The sequence below is a fragment of the Mollisia scopiformis genome, assembly GCF_001500285.1.
Source record: "Mollisia scopiformis unplaced genomic scaffold LY89scaffold_10, whole genome shotgun sequence".
Taxonomy (NCBI): domain Eukaryota; kingdom Fungi; phylum Ascomycota; class Leotiomycetes; order Helotiales; family Mollisiaceae; genus Mollisia; species Mollisia scopiformis.
In genome coordinates, this window is record NW_017263590.1 from 631,106 (window position 1) to 649,311 (window position 18,206).

Consider the following 18,206-nt stretch of genomic DNA (forward strand, 5'->3'; position numbering starts at 1 on the left):
AGCTGTCTTGGAGCAGAAGACATCGAAATAGCGATGATCTTGCTCTGTAGAAAATAACGAGAAAGAGGGTTCACAGGATAGACTAGCGTCAAGCAACGCTTTTTCGGTCTGCTTTGGAAGCAAGTGGTGAGGTTTCTTGATCACGGCTTTGGATGCTGTGACTGGAGTGCCATATCCATCGCACTGGATGCCGAATTTGGTGCATCGTAGACAGTACGGTTTTTCTTCACCGCATTTCACGCGCCGGACCCTGCTTGAATGTAAGCCATGTGAATTAAGAAGACTGAACGCAGCAGGGAGACTGACTTACAAGTCTTACATCCCGATTTCGTCTTTGGTAATCCCCTCCTTTTGCTCTTGATCTGTGGCTCCGACATTCTCTGGTCCTCAACAACTGACAACGGTCCTAAAGTGGCAAAGGATTCCAGTGCGCTCCTCAGTAAGCAAGTAGAAGCTTAATCCGAGACAATCCATCAATAAAATCTCAAGCTGTAGAGCTTTTTCTCCACCACAACTTTTAAAGCACCCAACATTGGCATTGTCAATTCGATAATATATCGCAGCAGTCAGCAAAAGATGTGAAGGAAAGATGGGGATCTAAAGATGGAGATGTCAGCTTTGGCTCGGCAATATGCGGGGCTTGTTCGCTTACGGATTAGGGGTATGGCTTGAAGCATATTCCCCCAAAACTCGTAAGCATATCCAATCAAGAGATCTCCTGTGAGATCCTTGAGCGATAATAATGGGGTTTCCTAGATGAGATGCGAAATTCTATATCAGAATGCGAATCTTAGTCAGCTTGTACGTACTGTTGAATACTGTAGCTGTAGCTTAACAAGATAGCCGATCGGAGCCCGAGTTGAAGACCGTAGTCAGTCTTGAAAATCTTCAGGATAATAGACCATAACCTCAATAAGCCTTAACATGACATTATTCTGTGAGATGGAAGATTTAGAAATTAAATTATCTGACATTCTACAATACATAATTCAGTACATGGGTATCCTTGCCGCGTTCCATCCATCCCAAACGCCGCCTATATGACCAAACGTGTCGCAAAGTAGAGACAAAATTATCGTAGTGAATGTCTTAAATCATACAACGTGTCGTTGAAAAATCAACCTTCCATAAGCACTTCCTTCAGTGCATCGTGGTCCACTGCTCCAGTAGTCACTTTGCTCGGCGCCCTCTCCACTTTCTTGATGAAGCCTGGAATCGGACCCTTTTGATTGATTCCAGGAGATCGTCCCATGAATGCCTTCAGCGGGTCAACAACAGGAGTGCTCACAGTTCTTTGTTGAGATGCTGGCGATGCTGGAGGAGGCGCTCTTAGGTCTGCGACAGACTTCACAGGACTGACGCCCCATCGACTGAATAGCCAACCACCAGTCTTCGGTGTGGTGCCTTCGTTCGATCCCGAGGACGAGATGGACCGAGCATCGCTGTTATTGCCAAGTACGGTGGATCGCAAATAAGATGTGCTATTATGTCCTTGGCGAGACAAGGTCGGTCGAGCCGTGATCATGGATGCGCCTGTGATAGTCTCCATTGATACAATTGTCGATGGAGTCCCAAGTCTAGTTCGTGGTCGAAATAGGAGGCTGTCGCCGGTGATCGTCATTTGAGAGGGCCGAGACTTGAGGGTATGTATGTCGATACCGGATATTGACAAGATAGATTCGTGAGACGAGGTACGCCTGAGAGTTGGTTGGAAGCTCGACGTCCAGTTACTCTCTTGAGAGTCAGCTTCTGACTGTCGAGAGACTTCGGAAGGAGTAGTCTCGTCGTCCAGTGATGGCATGCTTGGTGTTTGCAAGTCAGGAATATCCTCAACGTCTCCGTCTTCCTCTTCATGGATGACATGAGACTGGAAGTTTGAAGGAGCCGCAAAGCCTCGCGTCGATACCTCGGATGCGCGCTTCTTGTGGAATTGAGGTTGAAATTGTGGCGACATGGGATCGACACTGGATCCTGGAGATGTCGGTCTGGAAGAGTCAAAGTCATATCTGTCGAAAAGGGCACTATTTCTGTACGAGCGTGGCGAACTTGGTACTGAAGAAGGCGCAAAGTCTGACATTTGAGCAGATTGCATCGACCATCGATTAGTTGGGGTGACGGGTGAAGGAACTGTAACTGAGGTTTGCGACAGTATCGCATTCGCAACGTCTCTTGAAGTCCTCGGGGACTGCATATGCCTTGGTGGCGTGAACAGTGCAGTGTTGAGCGATGTCCTCTTCTTCTTTGGTCGACGTATCTCTTCTTTCTTTGGTGCATGGTAGTGGTGATGGATATGCAGAGCCTGGGATACGACTTGAGGCTCGACCTTGTTACCAGTCTCATCCGGATCCTTGGGTCCGAGTTCTGCTCTCAAAGTTGGTGGTCCACTTCCATCTCCTTTGTCTTCGATGACAGGCTGATGTATCAGTAGCTGTTCTCTCAACATTTGCACTTCATCGTTGGAGTTCATCAACATCTCCCGCAACTCCACGATGCCCATCTGGAGGTTGGCATTGTCCTGCAAGATGTCCTTGACGAAGTGTGACACAACACTGCTGCCGTGCTTCCCGTTACCGGCCGTGTATGCAGCGGCGCCTTTCAATCTTCCGGCTGCCGTGTCCAGCTCTCTTTCGACGGCCCTCTGCCGTTCCATTCGTCCCATCACTTCAACATGGCGTTCCCTCTCCTCCGTGGCCTCGCGCTCAATCCTCTCCAGTTGCTCCTGAAGATCGTTCAACCTTCGCTCGGCCTTTCTCCATCTCTGTACTGCAGATCTTTCCTCCTTCTGGGTTGTTGTAACAGTCTTCTGCAACACCTCTTGCTCCAACTCCAAAGCTGCAAACTGCGCTTCCAGATCAAGAGTCTTGGAAGCCAATGTTTCCAGCCGTCGCAGTTCCAGGCGCGTGGCATGCAAAGTAGCTTCCAAAGACTTGACATGAGCTTCCGACTCAGTAAGTGTCCCATTCACACTTTCCAACTGATCCAACAAGCCGCGATTCTCCTCGATCGTTTTCGCATTCTCGTTCTCCAACTCCTTCTTGTCCGCTTCCAACTTCTCGATCTTGGCGTTCATCTCGAGTCGATCGCGCTCGGCATCATGCATATACTGTTCATGCCTCACGAGCAAAGCCTGTAACGCGAAGGTCAGCGATTTACTCATTTCGGCTTGCAGAAATGCTTTCTGATATTCCAATAGTCGGGAAAAGGGGTCCATATATGGAGGAAGTGTGAGGGGAAAGCATGTAGATCTCAAGTGACGCATGTTACTCTGTGAAGGGAGCACGAAGAAGAGGGCGCGGGTGGGACGAGGAATGCGTACCTGACCCAAAGTAGCGGCCGTCCGCACTTCTTTTTCGAGGTCATCCAAAGCAAGACAGTTGTGCTTGAGGTATGCGCAACTGTCTTGGCCGCAACAACAGCGGAGGTCTGGCGTTCGGGGGGAGAATGAGGGACATTCTGGAATGCGACCTATCAAGGACTCGAGCTCGTCCTCGGTTGACATTGTTCGATGGTGTTAGATAGTGCGACAGATGGCGCTCGGAGACGGAGACCTTGTGTCTGTGTCGCGTCGTACTTTGAGCATAGTTGCAACACACACACAAAAGCAAAAGTTTGGCGAACGGGTGGTCGAAGCGTACGGAGGATGGTGGAGAGTGAGTGAGGATAGAAATGGTGAATGTGAATGTCCAGGTGGATGTGGCTGGGGGCGTGGGCTTTGGCGGGCGCGGGTCAGAGTGGGTTTGCAGCTGATTTGCTCATTTCGGTCTAAGCTGCGGGAGCAAAAGCGTAGCCTGTTTTCAGCCAGGAACCGACTTTGACAGCGATTGGCGTGTATCGACCCTCCCAGATTTTGAACCCTGGTGGGGACGTCACTGCAAAGATCATCCCAGCAAGTAAACCAATATTATTGATAGCAGATCGCGACCTTCACGCGTGAACATTTTGAAGCTATTCGCACCCGCAATGTAACCATCGGCACTACCATTTCCACCCCCTCTTGTCCAACCAAAAATATCGTTGCTATGAGTACTAACACCCAATACTAGGCCACAGGGACGGTTGTTCTCGAACACCAAGGAAAAAACAATTGTGTCGTACATCCCCTGGATCTTCAAAACAAACCCTAAGAAGCAATTATTTTCCGAGGCAACGGGAGTCGCCATTGGCTTTCCCTATCCGTGGCACAACGCCAAACGAGATGTCTGTGATGAGCTGGATCAGGGGAAAGTACTCCGAGTACAGCACGCCGACTCTTCGTTCGAGCTACGGCTCCGGACCCCCACTTTGGTCATGGCTTTATTACCATGTGAGCTGAATGAATATTGTTTCTCCAGTCAAAGCATCACAAACTGTTTGAGGTGACAGGATGTGACTTAGCAACATGGCTATGGTCGGGTTGCCTAGTAGTTCAGGTTTGAGACAAGAGTACCAGATCAGATCTCGTGGAACTTCTCGGAGAGGACCCGGCAAAGTAAGTTTGCTTCGAGGATTCGTACTTGTTTTTGCTCAGATGACTCCTAATAATAAGAGAGCTATTGCTAGTGCGATGGCCTTACCTGCGACCGAAATCACAGGTGTGGTTGCTATGAATGTCGAGGGGCTGGGAATGAGATCTTGGCAGGCGAAAGTTCGATGGCGATGAGCCTATGACGTTTTGAGAGCGTATTCCCTTTGACTTCCGCACCATGTTTTAAGGGCAGAAGTGGATGCGAGTCTCTGAGTAGATTGTTCACACAGCAATGTAGTGACATATTTCACTACTTGACTATTAGACTTGCCTGTCTGTAGAGTATACCCAAGTAGAGTAGAAGTAAACTCTACCAAATACGACGCGCAACAAAACTAATGGTCCACGACCAGTACTACCACAACTAAGAGGCTAGAGCCAGGATGCACCTAAGCATAATCATATTCATACCCATTTGTTGCAGGGACAGCCGTAGTGACCGATGAGTTGAGCTAAAGTTCACTACGGGCAGGGATTTATTAACAAAGACTTGCAAAAAAGTAGATGAAAGGGATTTCTATAGCACTTGAATAGTCCCTAGCAATGTATGTGCAGCTTTAGAAATCTCACCTCTTTGGTGTTTTGATGAAGGTGCAAGGAACGACTTAAAATACGCCTACGCCTATGGAATACCTCCACGAGTTGACCTAGTATACACGCCGAGGAGAATAATCGGGCAAACACAGACGTCGAATCGCTGCCACCTCCATATGGACTGGGTTAGCTATGTTGATTGGCATTCGATAATGATTGGAATCTGTCTTTGAACTTTGGCATTCCCAACAAGGACGACAAACATAAAGGATGAACATTGTCAACGACATTGTCCCATCCTTGGGCATGTAGATCAAATGCCATCAAGCATTGTAGTTGGAATTAACCTTGACGATGGAAAGAAAAGCTCTGGTTTTTGTGGTCTCGACTCTCACTAGCGAAATGCGCATATCCCGCAAATTGCGCGTACCGCGCCCACAGCGCACATTGCGCACATCCCGCCGAGAGCGCTCATCGCCAACAAAGCACAAATATGTGACTCTCAAGGAGTAATAGAGAAAGGCATGGTCTTTGACAACGTAAAGTAAACATCAACGACAAAAAGATATACTATGCCGATGTACCACAATCACCAAAGACAACAGCTCGAGATGCACGCAATCAACAAGTAGCTCACGAAATTGATCAGCACACAGGATTCAGTTGTGTTTCAATTTAGTTCTAGAGCTCTCGATTCTTTGAAAGGGCCTTGAGCTTTGTTACAATTCGTAGTTTTATGATAGAAGGCCATAGAGCGGAACATAAATCTCTTCATCTGACAAGCCCAATCGTTCAGTGCTCAAAATCTCCGTGCTCCCCACGATTCAATACTATCCAAACCACACACAGAAACATCGTCTGTTTTAGTGCCGTCTTACACCCCAAGGACAAGCGTCTCGGCGAGCCCAATGATCGTGCTCCGGCAGTCTTCGTCCATCGAGTTCCATCTCATTACACGTGAGGCAGTGGCACGAGTTTGAACTCCACACCTAGCATCAGATGAAAAGGCCAAAGTGACTAGGCGAATGAGTTCGTCCATGGCGGTTGCATGTAGGTGAATGGAAGACATGGTAGGCTGCAATGCTCTGTTTGCAAAGAACCTATTGCTCGTAGCGTAGAAGCAATTATCAAGCCAGCTGAAGGAGTCCATACGTGATGTACGGTAATCATCTAAGGCAGAGTCCCATACTATCATTGAGCATTGCTATAGTCATATTATAGTGTACTTTAGATGCTGCCAGAAGCTCTTTCTGCACGGGCGTTCGAGCTTTCCTCATTCTGATATCGATATTAGCAACTGTCTTTAAGGGAAAGTTGAATGGTTAAATACATATAGTGATCATTTTTTCGAGACCAATAATTGATGTGAAGTAGATTCCGTAGAACTCGATGCTCGATGCCCCTGAATTGTCTTGCCAGGGTGAGGAACTCCACGGTTCTGTCAATCTTCCTCTGGTTGAAGGTAGATGGATCCCCTTTTCGAAAGGCATCTCGGAGTTGATTCCTCGCTACAAATCGGGCGGGTTTCGAATATCGGACAGCTTGAAGAAGTCCTTTGTAAAGATGGCGATACGCATAGACAATATCAACTGAATTTGGAGACGACATATCGACGGACGTAAGCAAACGACCTTGCACTTGGAAGAATGTTCCCCAGAAAAAGTACCTGAAGGTTGAGGTACCTGGCACGTGCTGATGAGACTAAAATTTGTCTAAGCCGCTAATCCGTTAGCGCCTCATGGGGGTCAAGCGTCATCGGTTTCTATCGCCTTGCCAGCTGCATCAACACCGAACACCATTTTGCTCAAAGTCAATGTTGTCCAGATGAGACACATGTTCACCAAATGAGCTCTCTAGTTTCCGACTTTCTTATTAATCCTGTACTACGCCAAGCTCGCCGCTTCTCTCGTTCCACCTCTCAAGCTGATCCTCGAGATCCAGTCACGAATCGGCAATTGCCCACCCAAAATAACCATGAACTCGCAGTCGAGGATATAGCGGAGCGTCTGGAAGACTTGGAAGGGCTGAACAATGGCGGTGAATCGATCATATCTGGCACGGCTTTGACATCGTCACCTATTGAAGAGAACGGAGGACTCGAGGCCGAACTACAAGCACTTGAACATGGCAGAGCTCCGGCGACGGCCACTGCGGTGCCACACCGTCTCGCTCCCATACGCTCCAACTCAGGTCAAGTTGACGATGATATGTCTGATAACCCAGACTACGGTATACCTGGCCGTTTTCGGACCAATTCTGCCACAAGCACGACCTTTGGCAGTGGAAATGGCACAATTGTAGATGCGAGAATGAGTCCTGCTGAAGGACCATCTCGTCGTTCTACACTAGACTTGGCACGATCTGGGTCTCTTAATCGCCCAAGGAACAGTTCTCTCCCTGAAGACGATGGTATGAGTCTCTTGCGGCAACAAATCATACGAATACAGTCCATGGATATTGCCCCAGAAGCCAAAGCTCGTATGATGCATCAGCTGTTGACCAGGGACTATTCTCGGGCTCAAGATCAAGTCCACGCTAGGCAACAAGCCAATGCTCCGTCTCAAGCTGGCATGATCAGTCAGGAAAGACCAAGTACGCCAGGATCTTTGAGCTCTTTCATTTGGCAGATGAATGGAGCCTTGGATCCTTCTGCGCCAGAGCAGCAGTACACATTCCATCTCTCCCCCGATGATTTAAAACGAACCTATGCGCCTCCAGACCCCACAGAAGCCGACGAAGATGGAGATGTTGCTGTGGCGGAACAAGAGCAAGTGCTTGGATGCCAGCACTATAAGAGAAACGTCAAACTACAATGTTCTACATGTGATCGGTGGTATACCTGCCGGCTGTGTCATGATGAGGTTGAGGACCATATTCTCATCCGCAAAGACACGAAGAACATGCTCTGCATGATTTGTGGTTGTGCGCAACGAGCTGGTGAGTTTTGTGTCGGTTGTGGCGAACGAGCAGCATGGTATTATTGTGGTACTTGCAAGCTTTGGGACAATGATGCCAACAAGAGCATATACCATTGCAATGATTGTGGCATTTGTCGAAAAGGTCGTGGTCTTGGGAAAGACTTCTTCCACTGCAAGGTAAGCAACAAGAGTCAATATCAAGTCTTAGATACGAGCTAATATCGTGTCCCAGATATGTGGCACTTGCATTTCGATAGCAGTAGAGAAGTCTCATAAATGCATCGAAAGAGTTGCTGAGAGTGACTGTCCAATCTGTGGAGAATACATGCATACCTCTCCCTCGCCAGTTGTTTTTATGCCTTGTATGCACGGTATCCACAAGAAGTGTTACGAGGAGCACATGAAGACCGCCTACAGATGTCCTATCTGCAACAAGAGTGCAGTGAATATGGAGACACAGTTCCGAAACCTAGACAGGGCTATAGCTGAACAACCGATGCCACCTCAATTTCGAGACACGAAAGCGATGGTATCTTGCAATGACTGCTATGCCAAAAGTGCTGTCATGTATCATTGGCTAGGTCTCAAATGTGCCATCTGCGATTCTTACAACACCACTCAGCTGTCAATCTTGAGTGATCCGGAGGTCGAGGTCCCTTCCACGGAGAACCAAGAGAATGAGAACACAACGCCTCCTGACCAGAACAATGGGCAACTCTCATCGTCTCAATACCTGGCGCCAGGGCCTGGACCGACGCGCAGCAGGCGACATTCATCACATACACATACTCCTCCATTACCGGAACTAGCTAATGGTCGATTTTCACCATACGCACGACCACAGAGGATTGTTAGATCGGTCTCTCCAGTTAGAGCTCCAGGGTTCTTCGATACACCCGTCTTGCCTCAGAATATGGAGACAGACGATTCAGGTGAAGAGGATGAATTGGACTTCTGGGGTCGTGAGGAGCCTCGAAGTGTGACTTCGGTTGAGAATGTTGACGAAGAAATGGAAGATGAAGACGAGTCTGACCAAGACTCTATAATGGACGAGTGTGATGAAGACGGTGATGATGATAATGAATTTGATTTATTTGGGCATAGGTGATTTTCAAGGTGCTTGGAAGAGGGTTGAGGCATTCGTCATGGCGTTTTGTATACTTAGTTGCATGGGACGGGGAACATCATATGGTAGGAGGAGTTTGACTAGGGCCAGAGGCATGGTATGCGAGCAAACAGAGCTTGCAATGTAGAAACGGATGATCACTTTTATGAACATGGATTTACGGTTTTCTCTACATCTAGTCCAGCGTGGCTGCAGTACTTGAACTTGGTTCAGTACTCAAATTTGATGCAGTGCTTGAGTTGCTTTTGCGTATGTCACACCGCTAAGCAACCTGCCCATTGTCCAGGCGGTATGCCCAGGACTAAGTAACAAGATGTCACCGTAAAGTGAAGCATGCCTAGCTCCGCTATACCAATGCCAGAGCAACCTTTAACGCCGTGGTTATCTTCCACCATACCAGGATATCAATCGCATCTTCGTCGTTATCATCCAACCCACTCCCTCAACTCATTGACCCCCAGCCTCCAATCTCCTCTTCGTCGCCTCCGCATCCTTCCTCAACTCCATAATCACAGCCTAGAAAACAATCAGTCAGATCCCAGCCCAACACCACACATTATATAAACTTACCGCTAAAGCCTCCGGATTAACCCCATTCTCAATCAACGATATGCAAATAGACAACGTCTGCCGATCCAGATCCGCATTCTAACCACCAGACATCAACAATTACTCCCAGCAGCTGCGAAACTAGGTACTACTAACCAGTAAAGTCGAGATCTCTTGGAAGACATCGATAACCTGCTTAGCTTGCGCGGCGCTCGTCTGCTTGTCTTGCTTGCTGTCTTCGGATGGCATCGTGAGGTTGGCTGTGATGTTTTGGTTTGCGAGGCGAGCGACAAGGCTGAGTTTCTAGCAACGCGCCCTGGACTTTCTTGGCGCGTAATAGTGGAGCTTGCTTCGATCAAACGAACCCCCGCGCCGCTGTCGTGCGCCTTGTGCATGATGAGCTGAGGTGAGCTGGCGAGATAAGACTAGAGTCTCATATCTTCTTACAATTATCTTGTGATTTGTATTTCTGTTCTTGAATGTATTATTTACCATTTATCTACAACGAAACTGACTATTCATAAATCATTGGTTCACCACAAACTTCACCATGAAATCCTCCCGCTCAAGCCTCACGCTCGTGGATAACAAGCCCCCAGCCCTCACCGGCAGCTGCATGTGCGGAAAAGTCACCTACAGCAGCTCTGTCCTGCCCAGCGACCTGGTAAACTGCCACTGTCAAACCTGCCGCCGCCTCTCCGGAGCGCCTTTCCTCACATTCGGTCAATTCCCCGTCTCAGCCATAACATGGACGTCAGCCACGGGAGCAAACGCTATGAAGAAGATGACTTATTCGGATATAGCGGACCGGACGCATTGTGCTGAGTGCGGGAGCCCCATTTCGATGACCTATAAGTGTGAGCCGGAGGCGATCAGTATCACGGCGGGCACGTTTGATGAGGAGAGTATTAGGGGGCAGTTGCCTAGGTTGAAGTCGCATATCTTTGTGGAGGAGAAGGTTAAGAATGAGTGGTATGAGTTGCCTCCGAATGATGGGGTGCCCAAATACTCAGGCTTCCCTAGTGTTTTCTCGAAGAAGATTGAAGAGTGGAAGAAGGTGTTGAAGTCACCTGGGTTGGGTTGAGGTGTTGGTTGTGGATAGATGATTTAAGTTGAGCGAGGAGCAAGGTAGACTTGGATAGAGCTGGCACTTCATGAACGTGTCTCAATGGGTTTCATTATCGAACATGGAACATACAGTACTTAGCTCCACCAGTGAGCTCTTCCATATACAAACAATTCCGACTGACTCCTGATCCGAACATCTCCTAGCTTAACCTTTGAAAGCTTCCACGAATAGCTCTCTAATACCCTTGAACACAATTCGCAAGTCCCGTCCTTCATTCAACTTGTGCGTCAACCTCTCAAGCTGTTCCTTCTCCAACTTAGGCTTGCAGAAAGGGATCTCATATTCCCTCTTTGAGCAGTCCAGCTCGAACCATGCTTCTCTAGTCCAATCACGATCATCGATATGGGTGAAAATGAACTTAAGTCTGTCGCTCAAACCAGCTCCTTCAATCGTCATGCACAGCGTTGAAGTCCAGAAGTCCAATTCAGGGATATTGAAACGAGATTGGGCGTCGATATGCTGGGCATGAGCTCGCTGGGCTGCTAATTTAGCATCGATCTGCTTCTGTGTTTCAGCAATTTGTTGTTTCAAGGACTCTTTCGTCGCGAGATGTGTATCTCTCTGGGCACTCAAGGAAGCGATAGCCGTCTTCATCTCATTCGTCTCGGCGGCTTCCTTTGCGAGAGTTTGTTGATGCGTGCTAGACTTCTGGGTCATAATCTCAATGTCCCTCTTCTTCATGCGCTGGTCCTCTGTATTTACATTAGAGGAAATTCCATACTGGAGCAATCAATGTTTACCTTCCAACTCAGTAACATTCATCCGGAACTGGTTCCTTTCCTCCAGAACTCTTTTACGTCCTTCTTCGATGAAGCTATCAAACTTCGCAGTAAACTTTGCCATCCTGTCGCGCAACTCTTCGAAGCCAAAGTTGATACTGGGCAGCGAATCTGCCATTGATGGAGCGTCTGCAGAGGCAAATGGAGGGCGCATAGTGCTCGTTGACAGCGAAGGCTCAAAAGCGGTAGCCATGGTGAATGCTTTTTTTGTGTATCTTGTAATTGATGTTTTCCTGTTGTGTTTGTGTTCCTCGAAATCAAGATGTTCGAGCGTGGTGTTGTCTCTTGGTGGTTGGTTGGCAAGGAAACTATGACTCGCGTCGGGACTAGCGCAAACCTCGATAAGAAATTCGATATCAAAATTTGTTCCAGTCGAAAATCTAATATCCCAACCACATCTCACCTTGGATTCCTACATATTGCGATTTTGAGCTATTTAGAAACTGTATCATCTTGCGCAATATTTATCAAAGTATGGACATGATTTGGACAGTATACTGTGCTGCGCGACGACGACCAAGACCAGATGGCTGATCATCGCGTTACTGACCTATCTTATGGTCACCTTGGAAAGGCTTCTTATCATACTGAAGGAAATGAGTGGAAATTCTCCGTGGATCTAGATCACAGTCAGTTTCTTTCATCGACACGAAATAATGTTACTAACAACAAGACAGCATCTTCACTGCAGCAGCTTATGCCATTTAAAGAATGGTTACCTCCTTCGATTCGAGAGGTACCTCAAAGCAAAGAGAAACCATCGCAAACGCTTCGGGCACAGCGAAAATGGCTTCTAAAAACGCGCCCTGAAGTTTGTCCTGCCGACGAACTGGCTGCGGATCTCAGTAAAGCGGACTTGTCGCAACAGAACGAGATTCCTGTACAGACAGGATCATTGCTAGCCATAGGACGCGCGGTGGACTCCGATCGAGTTTCGGGCTCACGAACAACTCAGATTCTAGCAGTGGCATATGGAGACGCAGGACATGTTCTTCGACTCATCAGGCCTCGAGTCGACGCTCGTGGATGGGGCAAGGACAGCGCAGCGAAACTTGATCTGCTGGACTCAGAATCTCCTGAATATGGGCATTGGGTTGGAGATTCAGGCATAATCCGACAAATCCTGGTATCGGATACTGAGAATGGATCCGGAGCCTGGCTGGCTGTGCGACAAGATACTTCGATGACCATTTTCAGACCACAATATGGCAGAGTTCATGATGCGTCTACAAGTACAGGTGGTCTTCTAGAAAGATTCCCTGTTTCACAACTGAATCCAAACCCCATAGCGACTTTGACGGTTGAGCGAACTCAGTCCCGGGCTCATGCTGATGTAGCTTTCAATCCGTGGTACGCACGACAATTTGCTGTGGTAGATGACGTGGGACTTTGGAGTATATGGGATCTAGATATAGCCCATGGCAAAAAGGCGTCCCAGATCCTGACTGCTGGCAAGCGTGGAGGAATCTACGACAGCTATGAACCAGACCCTCTACAGGAACCTCTTGATCTTAGCCACTCAGATGGATGGTATAAAATCATGTGGATCTGTAATATCAACACAATACTTGCCTGCAATCGACGCCACATTGCTCTGATTGATCTGGGCGCAGGTATAAGTCGACTTCAGAGTGGAGATATTGTTCCGCTCAGTAGCCATGACTGGATTTTGGACATCAAGCGAAGCGCAAACAACAGCAACCACATCTTTGTGCTTACAACTTCTCGAATCTTTTGGGTGGAAATTGTACCCGGGGAAGGACGCGTAAAAGTTGTGCTCTCATATCGACATTTTAGAAACGCCGATGACGAGACGATGAAGTTGATGGTTTTGAAAGACCATACGCTATCCGTGTTGATCACTTCGTCTATAAGCCCTCTGGTCCAGTTTTACTGCTTCAACGAAACCATGACTCCGTTGGATGTCCCCAGGTCTTGCCAGGGCTCCTTCAGCCTCTCCCATCAAGAAGATAGAAAGATTCCTGGAAGCGCTCATTCACATCTCGCGTTTGCACCATGTCTGCTGTCTGCCCGTGCTGCTATGACGCCGTTCGGAGCAGGACATCAGTACCTTGAAAATGATGTTAGATTCTTCCAAGTATGGGCACTCGGTACGAATCTTGGTTTGAATTCTACACTTTACGCAGTCCAAAACCAGTCTTCCTCAGCTCTGACCAACCTACTTTTTGTCGAACCTCCGACTTACAGAGTACGACAGTCCAGTCGTAGGTTCGGGGCTCGAGTAATGGAGGATTCTTTTGTTGTCCCAGACGGAGAGGCCGAAGACGACTTTGACCATGTTGAAAGAGGAAATATGCAGCATGATAAGCAAACTATGCTGCTAGGTGAATGGCAGGATGACCTTCGTTATAGAATCAATTGGAGAAGGGTCTATAGACACGTGTTTGGTTTGGACTCTGAAGAGAAAGTACTTGCAACCACAGATGTCCCCACTATATCAGAACTTTTTGGCCGTATTTCTGATCATATTCAACATGGACTGGAAGATGGCGAGCTGGCAACCAGAACTTTGTAAGTAGGTGTTACCTATGAAAGACCCTCCTAGCTGACCAGCTGCCCAGCTCTGAAATGTCTGGGTTTGACACAATTTCTGAAGACCTTGAAGCGGCTTCGACAGCTCTTCGTGCATTTTTAGAATCTCTACAACCAGATCCGGATTCCGAAACAACCTCAAGGTTGGTCGTCTCAAACCTTGCGCCTTCTTCAGAAGGCCAGATTCCCGATCTTGAAATACCTAGGCACCCTGACTTGTCGAATTTGTACGATCAAATGGCTGAATACTGGATGGCCAGTTTGCCTCCAAAGTTGTCTAATGTTGCACGTGTAGCAAGATATCGAGTCATCCGACAACTTGCAATGGATGTTTGTCTAAGCTCAATTGGGATCTCAGTCGAAAACACATCGGTCAGTGCCGAAGGACCACCAAGAGTGCCCGAGGACGAGGCAATGTCACTACCGGTGTTCGACAAAGATGGGAGGATCAGTAGGGAAAGCTCACCACCAACATTCTTCTCCTCTCAATTGGCTGCGATTGCAGATAGAGAGTCGGATTTTCGTCTTCTAACACCTGCGAAGACCCCGTCGATATATTCTCACGCTACTTCCGCATCTGAGGTCAAAGAAGATCCTGCGATCACTCGGCTCCGCCAATATGCGATCTCGATACGGGCCAAACCAGATCTAGGCCCACCGTCTCTTCTATCACATTGGCCCTCTAAGCCTGGAGCTGACCCAGCTCAGTACTCGTACGAAGAAGCTCAGAAAGCTTCTATCGCAGCTGAAAGTGGCGATGAGAGTGAACACCGGAATCGGAAAGAGGAGGCTAGACATCGTAGAAGGACGGAAAGATTTTTGAGGCAAGAGAGATCTAGAGCTGTCGAAACAGCTGCTCAGTCAATGTTTATGCCTTCTGGAAGTCAGCCGGCCGCTCTATCCCATCACGCAGTCAGTTCTCAATCAGTGCCTGATCTGCCTATGACCCAGCCCGAAATAGGGGCATTCGGAAGTCGAGTCGTGCCGAAGGGGAAGCGAAAGACCAAGAAGCCTAGGACGGCTGGATTTAGATAGTATAGGACTGAGACTAATGAAGAGCTGGAACAATCGATAGTCGTATTACCTGCTGAAGATTGACCCGGAAAATAATCCGTTGTTTGACTTACACATCCCAGTTGACCGCATGCTCATATATACATAATGATACATCTTAATCCCGTGTTAAGTCTCTGACATTACAAGTACTGATAATGACTAGTTGACTACAGTATTGGGGAAGGAATTCGAATAACAACGCCATCATCAGACCCCATTGGAATCACATGTACCGATAAGTCTAAAATTACAAGTCTATGTTTCGAAATTGCCAACATCTTGGCACTGACCGATTGTCTCCTCATATCGCTTCACATGTCGTCCGTGAAAGTCGACTCATGTTCATCCAATACCGTTGTCAAGTGCATTGGTGTATGTGCGAGAGCAATTCCTATCTAAATTGGCAACAAAGCACCATAGACAAATGCAATCAACACTGTTGTCAAATTCATTACCTTACAGCAATTTCCGTGTGACACGAATTCTTTATACGAATACAACTTCGGTACTTCAAAGTACAATTACTGCCGCCCGGCCCTTTGCGCATGGACATGAAGACGAGAGCCAAGTGTCGCCCTGCTATCCATCCATGTCCTCCTTAAGACTTTGCAATTCTTCTCTGTTGGAGCGAGAAGAAGTTCTTTTATGCATCTTTATGGCCGCCTAAGGCGTCCACAAGTCGCTGCATTCTGGGGCAAAATAAGAAATGGTCAGAACGATCCGTGAATAGTAACAATCGTTCGATTGTAAAAGTTCGCCTGAGGCGCCCACAAGTCGCATTCTGGGCAAAAGAAGAAATGGTCAAATCAAACCGTGAATAGTGACAGTCATTCGATAAAGATTCGCCTAAGGCGCTCACGGGGTGACAACTACCAAACGACTTACAGTATAGCGACAAAGTTGGTCACAGAAACCAATGCACCAATTTGCTTTACGAGTGAACATTAGTCATGAACAAAAAGCTCTATACATTCCAGATTAAACTTTTACATTCTTTACATCCAGTTCTCGAGGAATTGAATTGGCAAGCTTGACCAAGCCACTCGAAATTGCCCCTCGTTTACCCCGCCAAAACGAAGCTGGAGCTTCGCGAGCTAAATATTTACATCCTCTCCCACAACAACTCCTCATTTTCTAATAGTTCTTCAAATACACGCACAAAAACATGTCAGGACATTGCCATGACGAGCATTCGGGTCACGATCACGGCCATGACCATGCTGAACACGACCACACAGACGACATAACTCCCGCACTCCAATACTCGCTCTACCAACACATCAACTTCGACGACATAACCACCCTCAATGAGAGCGAAGCTCACTCTGGCAAAGCTATCGTCAAGAAGACGTGGACCGAGCGTCTTGAAATGGAGCCCGAGCTAGAGAGCGACGCTGATGAGCAGCTATTGATGCATATTCCGTGCGTTTGTTTCCGAAGCTACATTCGCACTTACTAATGCCCGACAACAGCTTCACAGGCCAAGTAAAGCTCCATTCAATAATGATCCGCACCTCACCCGACGACTCTGCACCTTGCACACTAAAGGTCTTCATCAACCGCGACGATCTCGACTTCTCCACCGCCAGCGATTTGTCTGCTACACAAGAGTTCCAGCTTTCGCAAACGTCGGAAATTCAAGATATCCCGGTGAAGAGAGCGCTTTTTGGGAAGGTGCAGAGCTTGACGTTGTTTGTGTTTGATAATTATGGGGAGGATACGACGAGAATTAGTTATTTGGGGTTTAAGGGCGATTGGATGCAGCTTGGGAGAGCGCCGACGAATATTTTGTACGAGGCGGCGGCGAATCCGAATGATCATACCATTAAAGGGACTTCGATTAATCAGATGGGAAGTAGTCTCGGGGGAAGGGATGGGATGTAAGGGGGATGTGGAAGTTGTTAATGGAAACAGGGACAATATGCATTAATTGTGAGCGCAAAAGTCTCCGGTAAATACTCTTTCCCTAATTTTAGATTGTACATTTGCTTACCAGAGACCAGGAGCGGATGAAATAAAAAAGTTAAGGATACCAAGCTCAAGATGTCAACTTGGCATCTTGAAGCTAAGCATTGGATTCACCGAATATTACTAGACGATGAATGGAACACTGCATTATTATGGACTTGATAACATTTACATGAAATCGTCCTCCCAGTCTTCACCACGATCTTGATTGTTGGCTTCCTCGCGATCTGCTTCCTGGAACATCTCATCATAAGCATGATCCTTCTGCCACTTCTTCTCCTGCCTCTCTTTTGCTATCTTGGCTTCTTCCTTCTTCTATCAAAGTTCATTAGATCTTTGATACTCTCCAACAGGGGAAATAAATCTTACCCGCTCTAGTTTTGCAGCTTGGTCTTTCTTTCTCAACGCCTTCAAGATTTCTTCCTTCTCCATGGCAAGATCGGGAAATTTCTCTACTTTCGTCTTATTTAAGCGATTGACGATCGGGTTCTCTCGTTGAGGGACGAGTATTCTCTTGACCTGGATTTCCATGTAAGCAAAAAGCACCAAAATGCCCCTTCTCGAATTTTACCTTTCGAGGGTCTTTGAAGCCCACTTGGCCAACAGCCATAGATCCGTCCTTCTTGAGATTTGACCATGGCGTATAGATCACAGTAATATTGTCTTTCTTATTGCCTAGCAAAATATCAGTATCACGTGCGATTTACAAAACAAATTCGCACCTTCGATTGAGTTGGCCTTTGTGAGCTGAGCGCAATCGACCAGAACCTCTTCATTGATAGATTCCCAGCTCTCGCCCTCCTTCATCCGAAGATAGATATGAGCACTCGATAACTTGTCCGCATGGAACCAGACATCCTCTTCAAGCCCATATTTTATCAGGTCCTCATCTGAGTCTCGTCAGCTCTATTCAGTTTTTCAAAAGGGGGAAGTCATACTTTCGACTTTATCTTTGCCAGCATACAGACTCGCAGAAGGCGTTACCACATTCGAAGTAAAATAATAAACCATTGTTATCTCAATTCCATATTTTGACGTTGCAACCTTGTCCGCCTCGCCAAAAACCCAATTTTGATATTCGCTTCACTTT

At 47.4% G+C, this 18,206-nt stretch overlaps 8 protein-coding genes across 8 annotated transcripts; 4 read left to right on the plus strand and 4 right to left on the minus strand.

The window, feature by feature from the left end:
* Positions 1-944: 944 nt before the first annotated feature.
* LY89DRAFT_643966 (uncharacterized protein) lies at positions 945-3,888 on the minus strand. The gene is made up of 2 exons (XM_018211816.1): positions 3,317-3,888; positions 945-3,127 (listed from the first exon to the last, which is right to left on the minus strand). The coding sequence occupies exons 1-2, from the start codon at positions 3,497-3,499 to the stop codon at positions 1,118-1,120; spliced, it is 2,193 nt and encodes a 730-aa protein (XP_018072444.1). The 5' UTR covers positions 3,500-3,888; the 3' UTR covers positions 945-1,117.
* Positions 3,889-6,806: 2,918 nt separating this feature from the next.
* Positions 6,807-9,244, plus strand: LY89DRAFT_614577 (zf-CHY-domain-containing protein). Its single transcript, XM_018210690.1, has 2 exons — positions 6,807-8,133; positions 8,189-9,244. Exons 1-2 carry the CDS (start codon positions 6,883-6,885, stop codon positions 9,062-9,064), a joined length of 2,127 nt encoding a protein of 708 aa, XP_018072445.1. The 5' UTR covers positions 6,807-6,882; the 3' UTR covers positions 9,065-9,244.
* Positions 9,213-9,911, minus strand: LY89DRAFT_781185 (mitotic-spindle organizing protein 1). The gene is made up of 3 exons (XM_018222458.1): positions 9,788-9,911; positions 9,653-9,730; positions 9,213-9,598 (listed from the first exon to the last, which is right to left on the minus strand). Exons 1-3 carry the CDS (start codon positions 9,878-9,880, stop codon positions 9,530-9,532), a joined length of 240 nt encoding a protein of 79 aa, XP_018072446.1. The 5' UTR covers positions 9,881-9,911; the 3' UTR covers positions 9,213-9,529.
* Positions 9,912-9,930: 19 nt separating this feature from the next.
* On the plus strand, positions 9,931-10,810 carry LY89DRAFT_37435 (uncharacterized protein). The gene has a single exon (XM_018207074.1). The coding sequence runs from the start codon at positions 10,182-10,184 to the stop codon at positions 10,713-10,715; it is 534 nt and encodes a 177-aa protein (XP_018072447.1). The 5' UTR covers positions 9,931-10,181; the 3' UTR covers positions 10,716-10,810.
* On the minus strand, positions 10,525-11,782 carry LY89DRAFT_684023 (uncharacterized protein). The gene is made up of 2 exons (XM_018214799.1): positions 11,501-11,782; positions 10,525-11,452 (listed from the first exon to the last, which is right to left on the minus strand). The coding sequence occupies exons 1-2, from the start codon at positions 11,730-11,732 to the stop codon at positions 10,905-10,907; spliced, it is 780 nt and encodes a 259-aa protein (XP_018072448.1). The 5' UTR covers positions 11,733-11,782; the 3' UTR covers positions 10,525-10,904.
* A 153-nt stretch (positions 11,783-11,935) lies between these two features.
* On the plus strand, positions 11,936-15,195 carry LY89DRAFT_614583 (uncharacterized protein). The gene is made up of 3 exons (XM_018210691.1): positions 11,936-12,168; positions 12,217-14,071; positions 14,122-15,195. The coding sequence occupies exons 1-3, from the start codon at positions 12,066-12,068 to the stop codon at positions 15,125-15,127; spliced, it is 2,964 nt and encodes a 987-aa protein (XP_018072449.1). The 5' UTR covers positions 11,936-12,065; the 3' UTR covers positions 15,128-15,195.
* An 828-nt stretch (positions 15,196-16,023) lies between these two features.
* Positions 16,024-17,296, plus strand: LY89DRAFT_781189 (DUF1000-domain-containing protein). The gene is made up of 3 exons (XM_018222459.1): positions 16,024-16,570; positions 16,621-17,099; positions 17,152-17,296. Exons 1-2 carry the CDS (start codon positions 16,314-16,316, stop codon positions 17,030-17,032), a joined length of 669 nt encoding a protein of 222 aa, XP_018072450.1. The 5' UTR covers positions 16,024-16,313; the 3' UTR covers positions 17,033-17,099; positions 17,152-17,296.
* On the minus strand, positions 17,285-18,127 carry LY89DRAFT_614589 (DUF814-domain-containing protein; the record flags this gene model as incomplete). The annotated part of the gene is made up of 5 exons (XM_018210692.2): positions 17,285-17,431; positions 17,486-17,635; positions 17,688-17,791; positions 17,839-18,006; positions 18,055-18,127. 5 exons carry the CDS (start codon positions 18,125-18,127, stop codon positions 17,285-17,287), a joined length of 642 nt encoding a protein of 213 aa, XP_018072451.1.
* Positions 18,128-18,206: the final 79 nt, after the last annotated feature.

Excerpts from the sequence above, each read along its gene's own strand:
- LY89DRAFT_614583 (XM_018210691.1), top strand. The coding sequence starts at position 12,066 with ATGGCTGATCATCGCGTTACTGACCTATCTTATGGTCACCTTGGAAAG. Across the intron at positions 12,169-12,216 it reads CTCCGTGGATCTAGATCACA|CATCTTCACTGCAGCAGCTT; the intron begins GTCAGTTTCTTT and ends ACAACAAGACAG. Across the intron at positions 14,072-14,121 it reads GAGCTGGCAACCAGAACTTT|CTCTGAAATGTCTGGGTTTG; the intron begins GTAAGTAGGTGT and ends CCAGCTGCCCAG.
- LY89DRAFT_684023 (XM_018214799.1), bottom strand. The coding sequence starts at position 11,732 with ATGGCTACCGCTTTTGAGCCTTCGCTGTCAACGAGCACTATGCGCCCT. Across the intron at positions 11,453-11,500 it reads GAATGTTACTGAGTTGGAAG|AGGACCAGCGCATGAAGAAG; the intron begins GTAAACATTGAT and ends ATGTAAATACAG.
- LY89DRAFT_781189 (XM_018222459.1), top strand. The coding sequence starts at position 16,314 with ATGTCAGGACATTGCCATGACGAGCATTCGGGTCACGATCACGGCCAT. Across the intron at positions 16,571-16,620 it reads CAGCTATTGATGCATATTCC|CTTCACAGGCCAAGTAAAGC; the intron begins GTGCGTTTGTTT and ends GCCCGACAACAG.
- LY89DRAFT_37435 (XM_018207074.1), top strand. The coding sequence starts at position 10,182 with ATGAAATCCTCCCGCTCAAGCCTCACGCTCGTGGATAACAAGCCCCCA.
- LY89DRAFT_781185 (XM_018222458.1), bottom strand. The coding sequence starts at position 9,880 with ATGCCATCCGAAGACAGCAAGCAAGACAAGCAGACGAGCGCCGCGCAA. Across the intron at positions 9,731-9,787 it reads AAGAGATCTCGACTTTACTG|AATGCGGATCTGGATCGGCA; the intron begins GTTAGTAGTACC and ends TCTGGTGGTTAG. Across the intron at positions 9,599-9,652 it reads TTAATCCGGAGGCTTTAGCG|GCTGTGATTATGGAGTTGAG; the intron begins GTAAGTTTATAT and ends ATTGTTTTCTAG.
- LY89DRAFT_643966 (XM_018211816.1), bottom strand. The coding sequence starts at position 3,499 with ATGTCAACCGAGGACGAGCTCGAGTCCTTGATAGGTCGCATTCCAGAA. Across the intron at positions 3,128-3,316 it reads CGGCCGCTACTTTGGGTCAG|GCTTTGCTCGTGAGGCATGA; the intron begins GTACGCATTCCT and ends TTCGCGTTACAG.
- LY89DRAFT_614577 (XM_018210690.1), top strand. The coding sequence starts at position 6,883 with ATGAGCTCTCTAGTTTCCGACTTTCTTATTAATCCTGTACTACGCCAA. Across the intron at positions 8,134-8,188 it reads AAGACTTCTTCCACTGCAAG|ATATGTGGCACTTGCATTTC; the intron begins GTAAGCAACAAG and ends ATCGTGTCCCAG.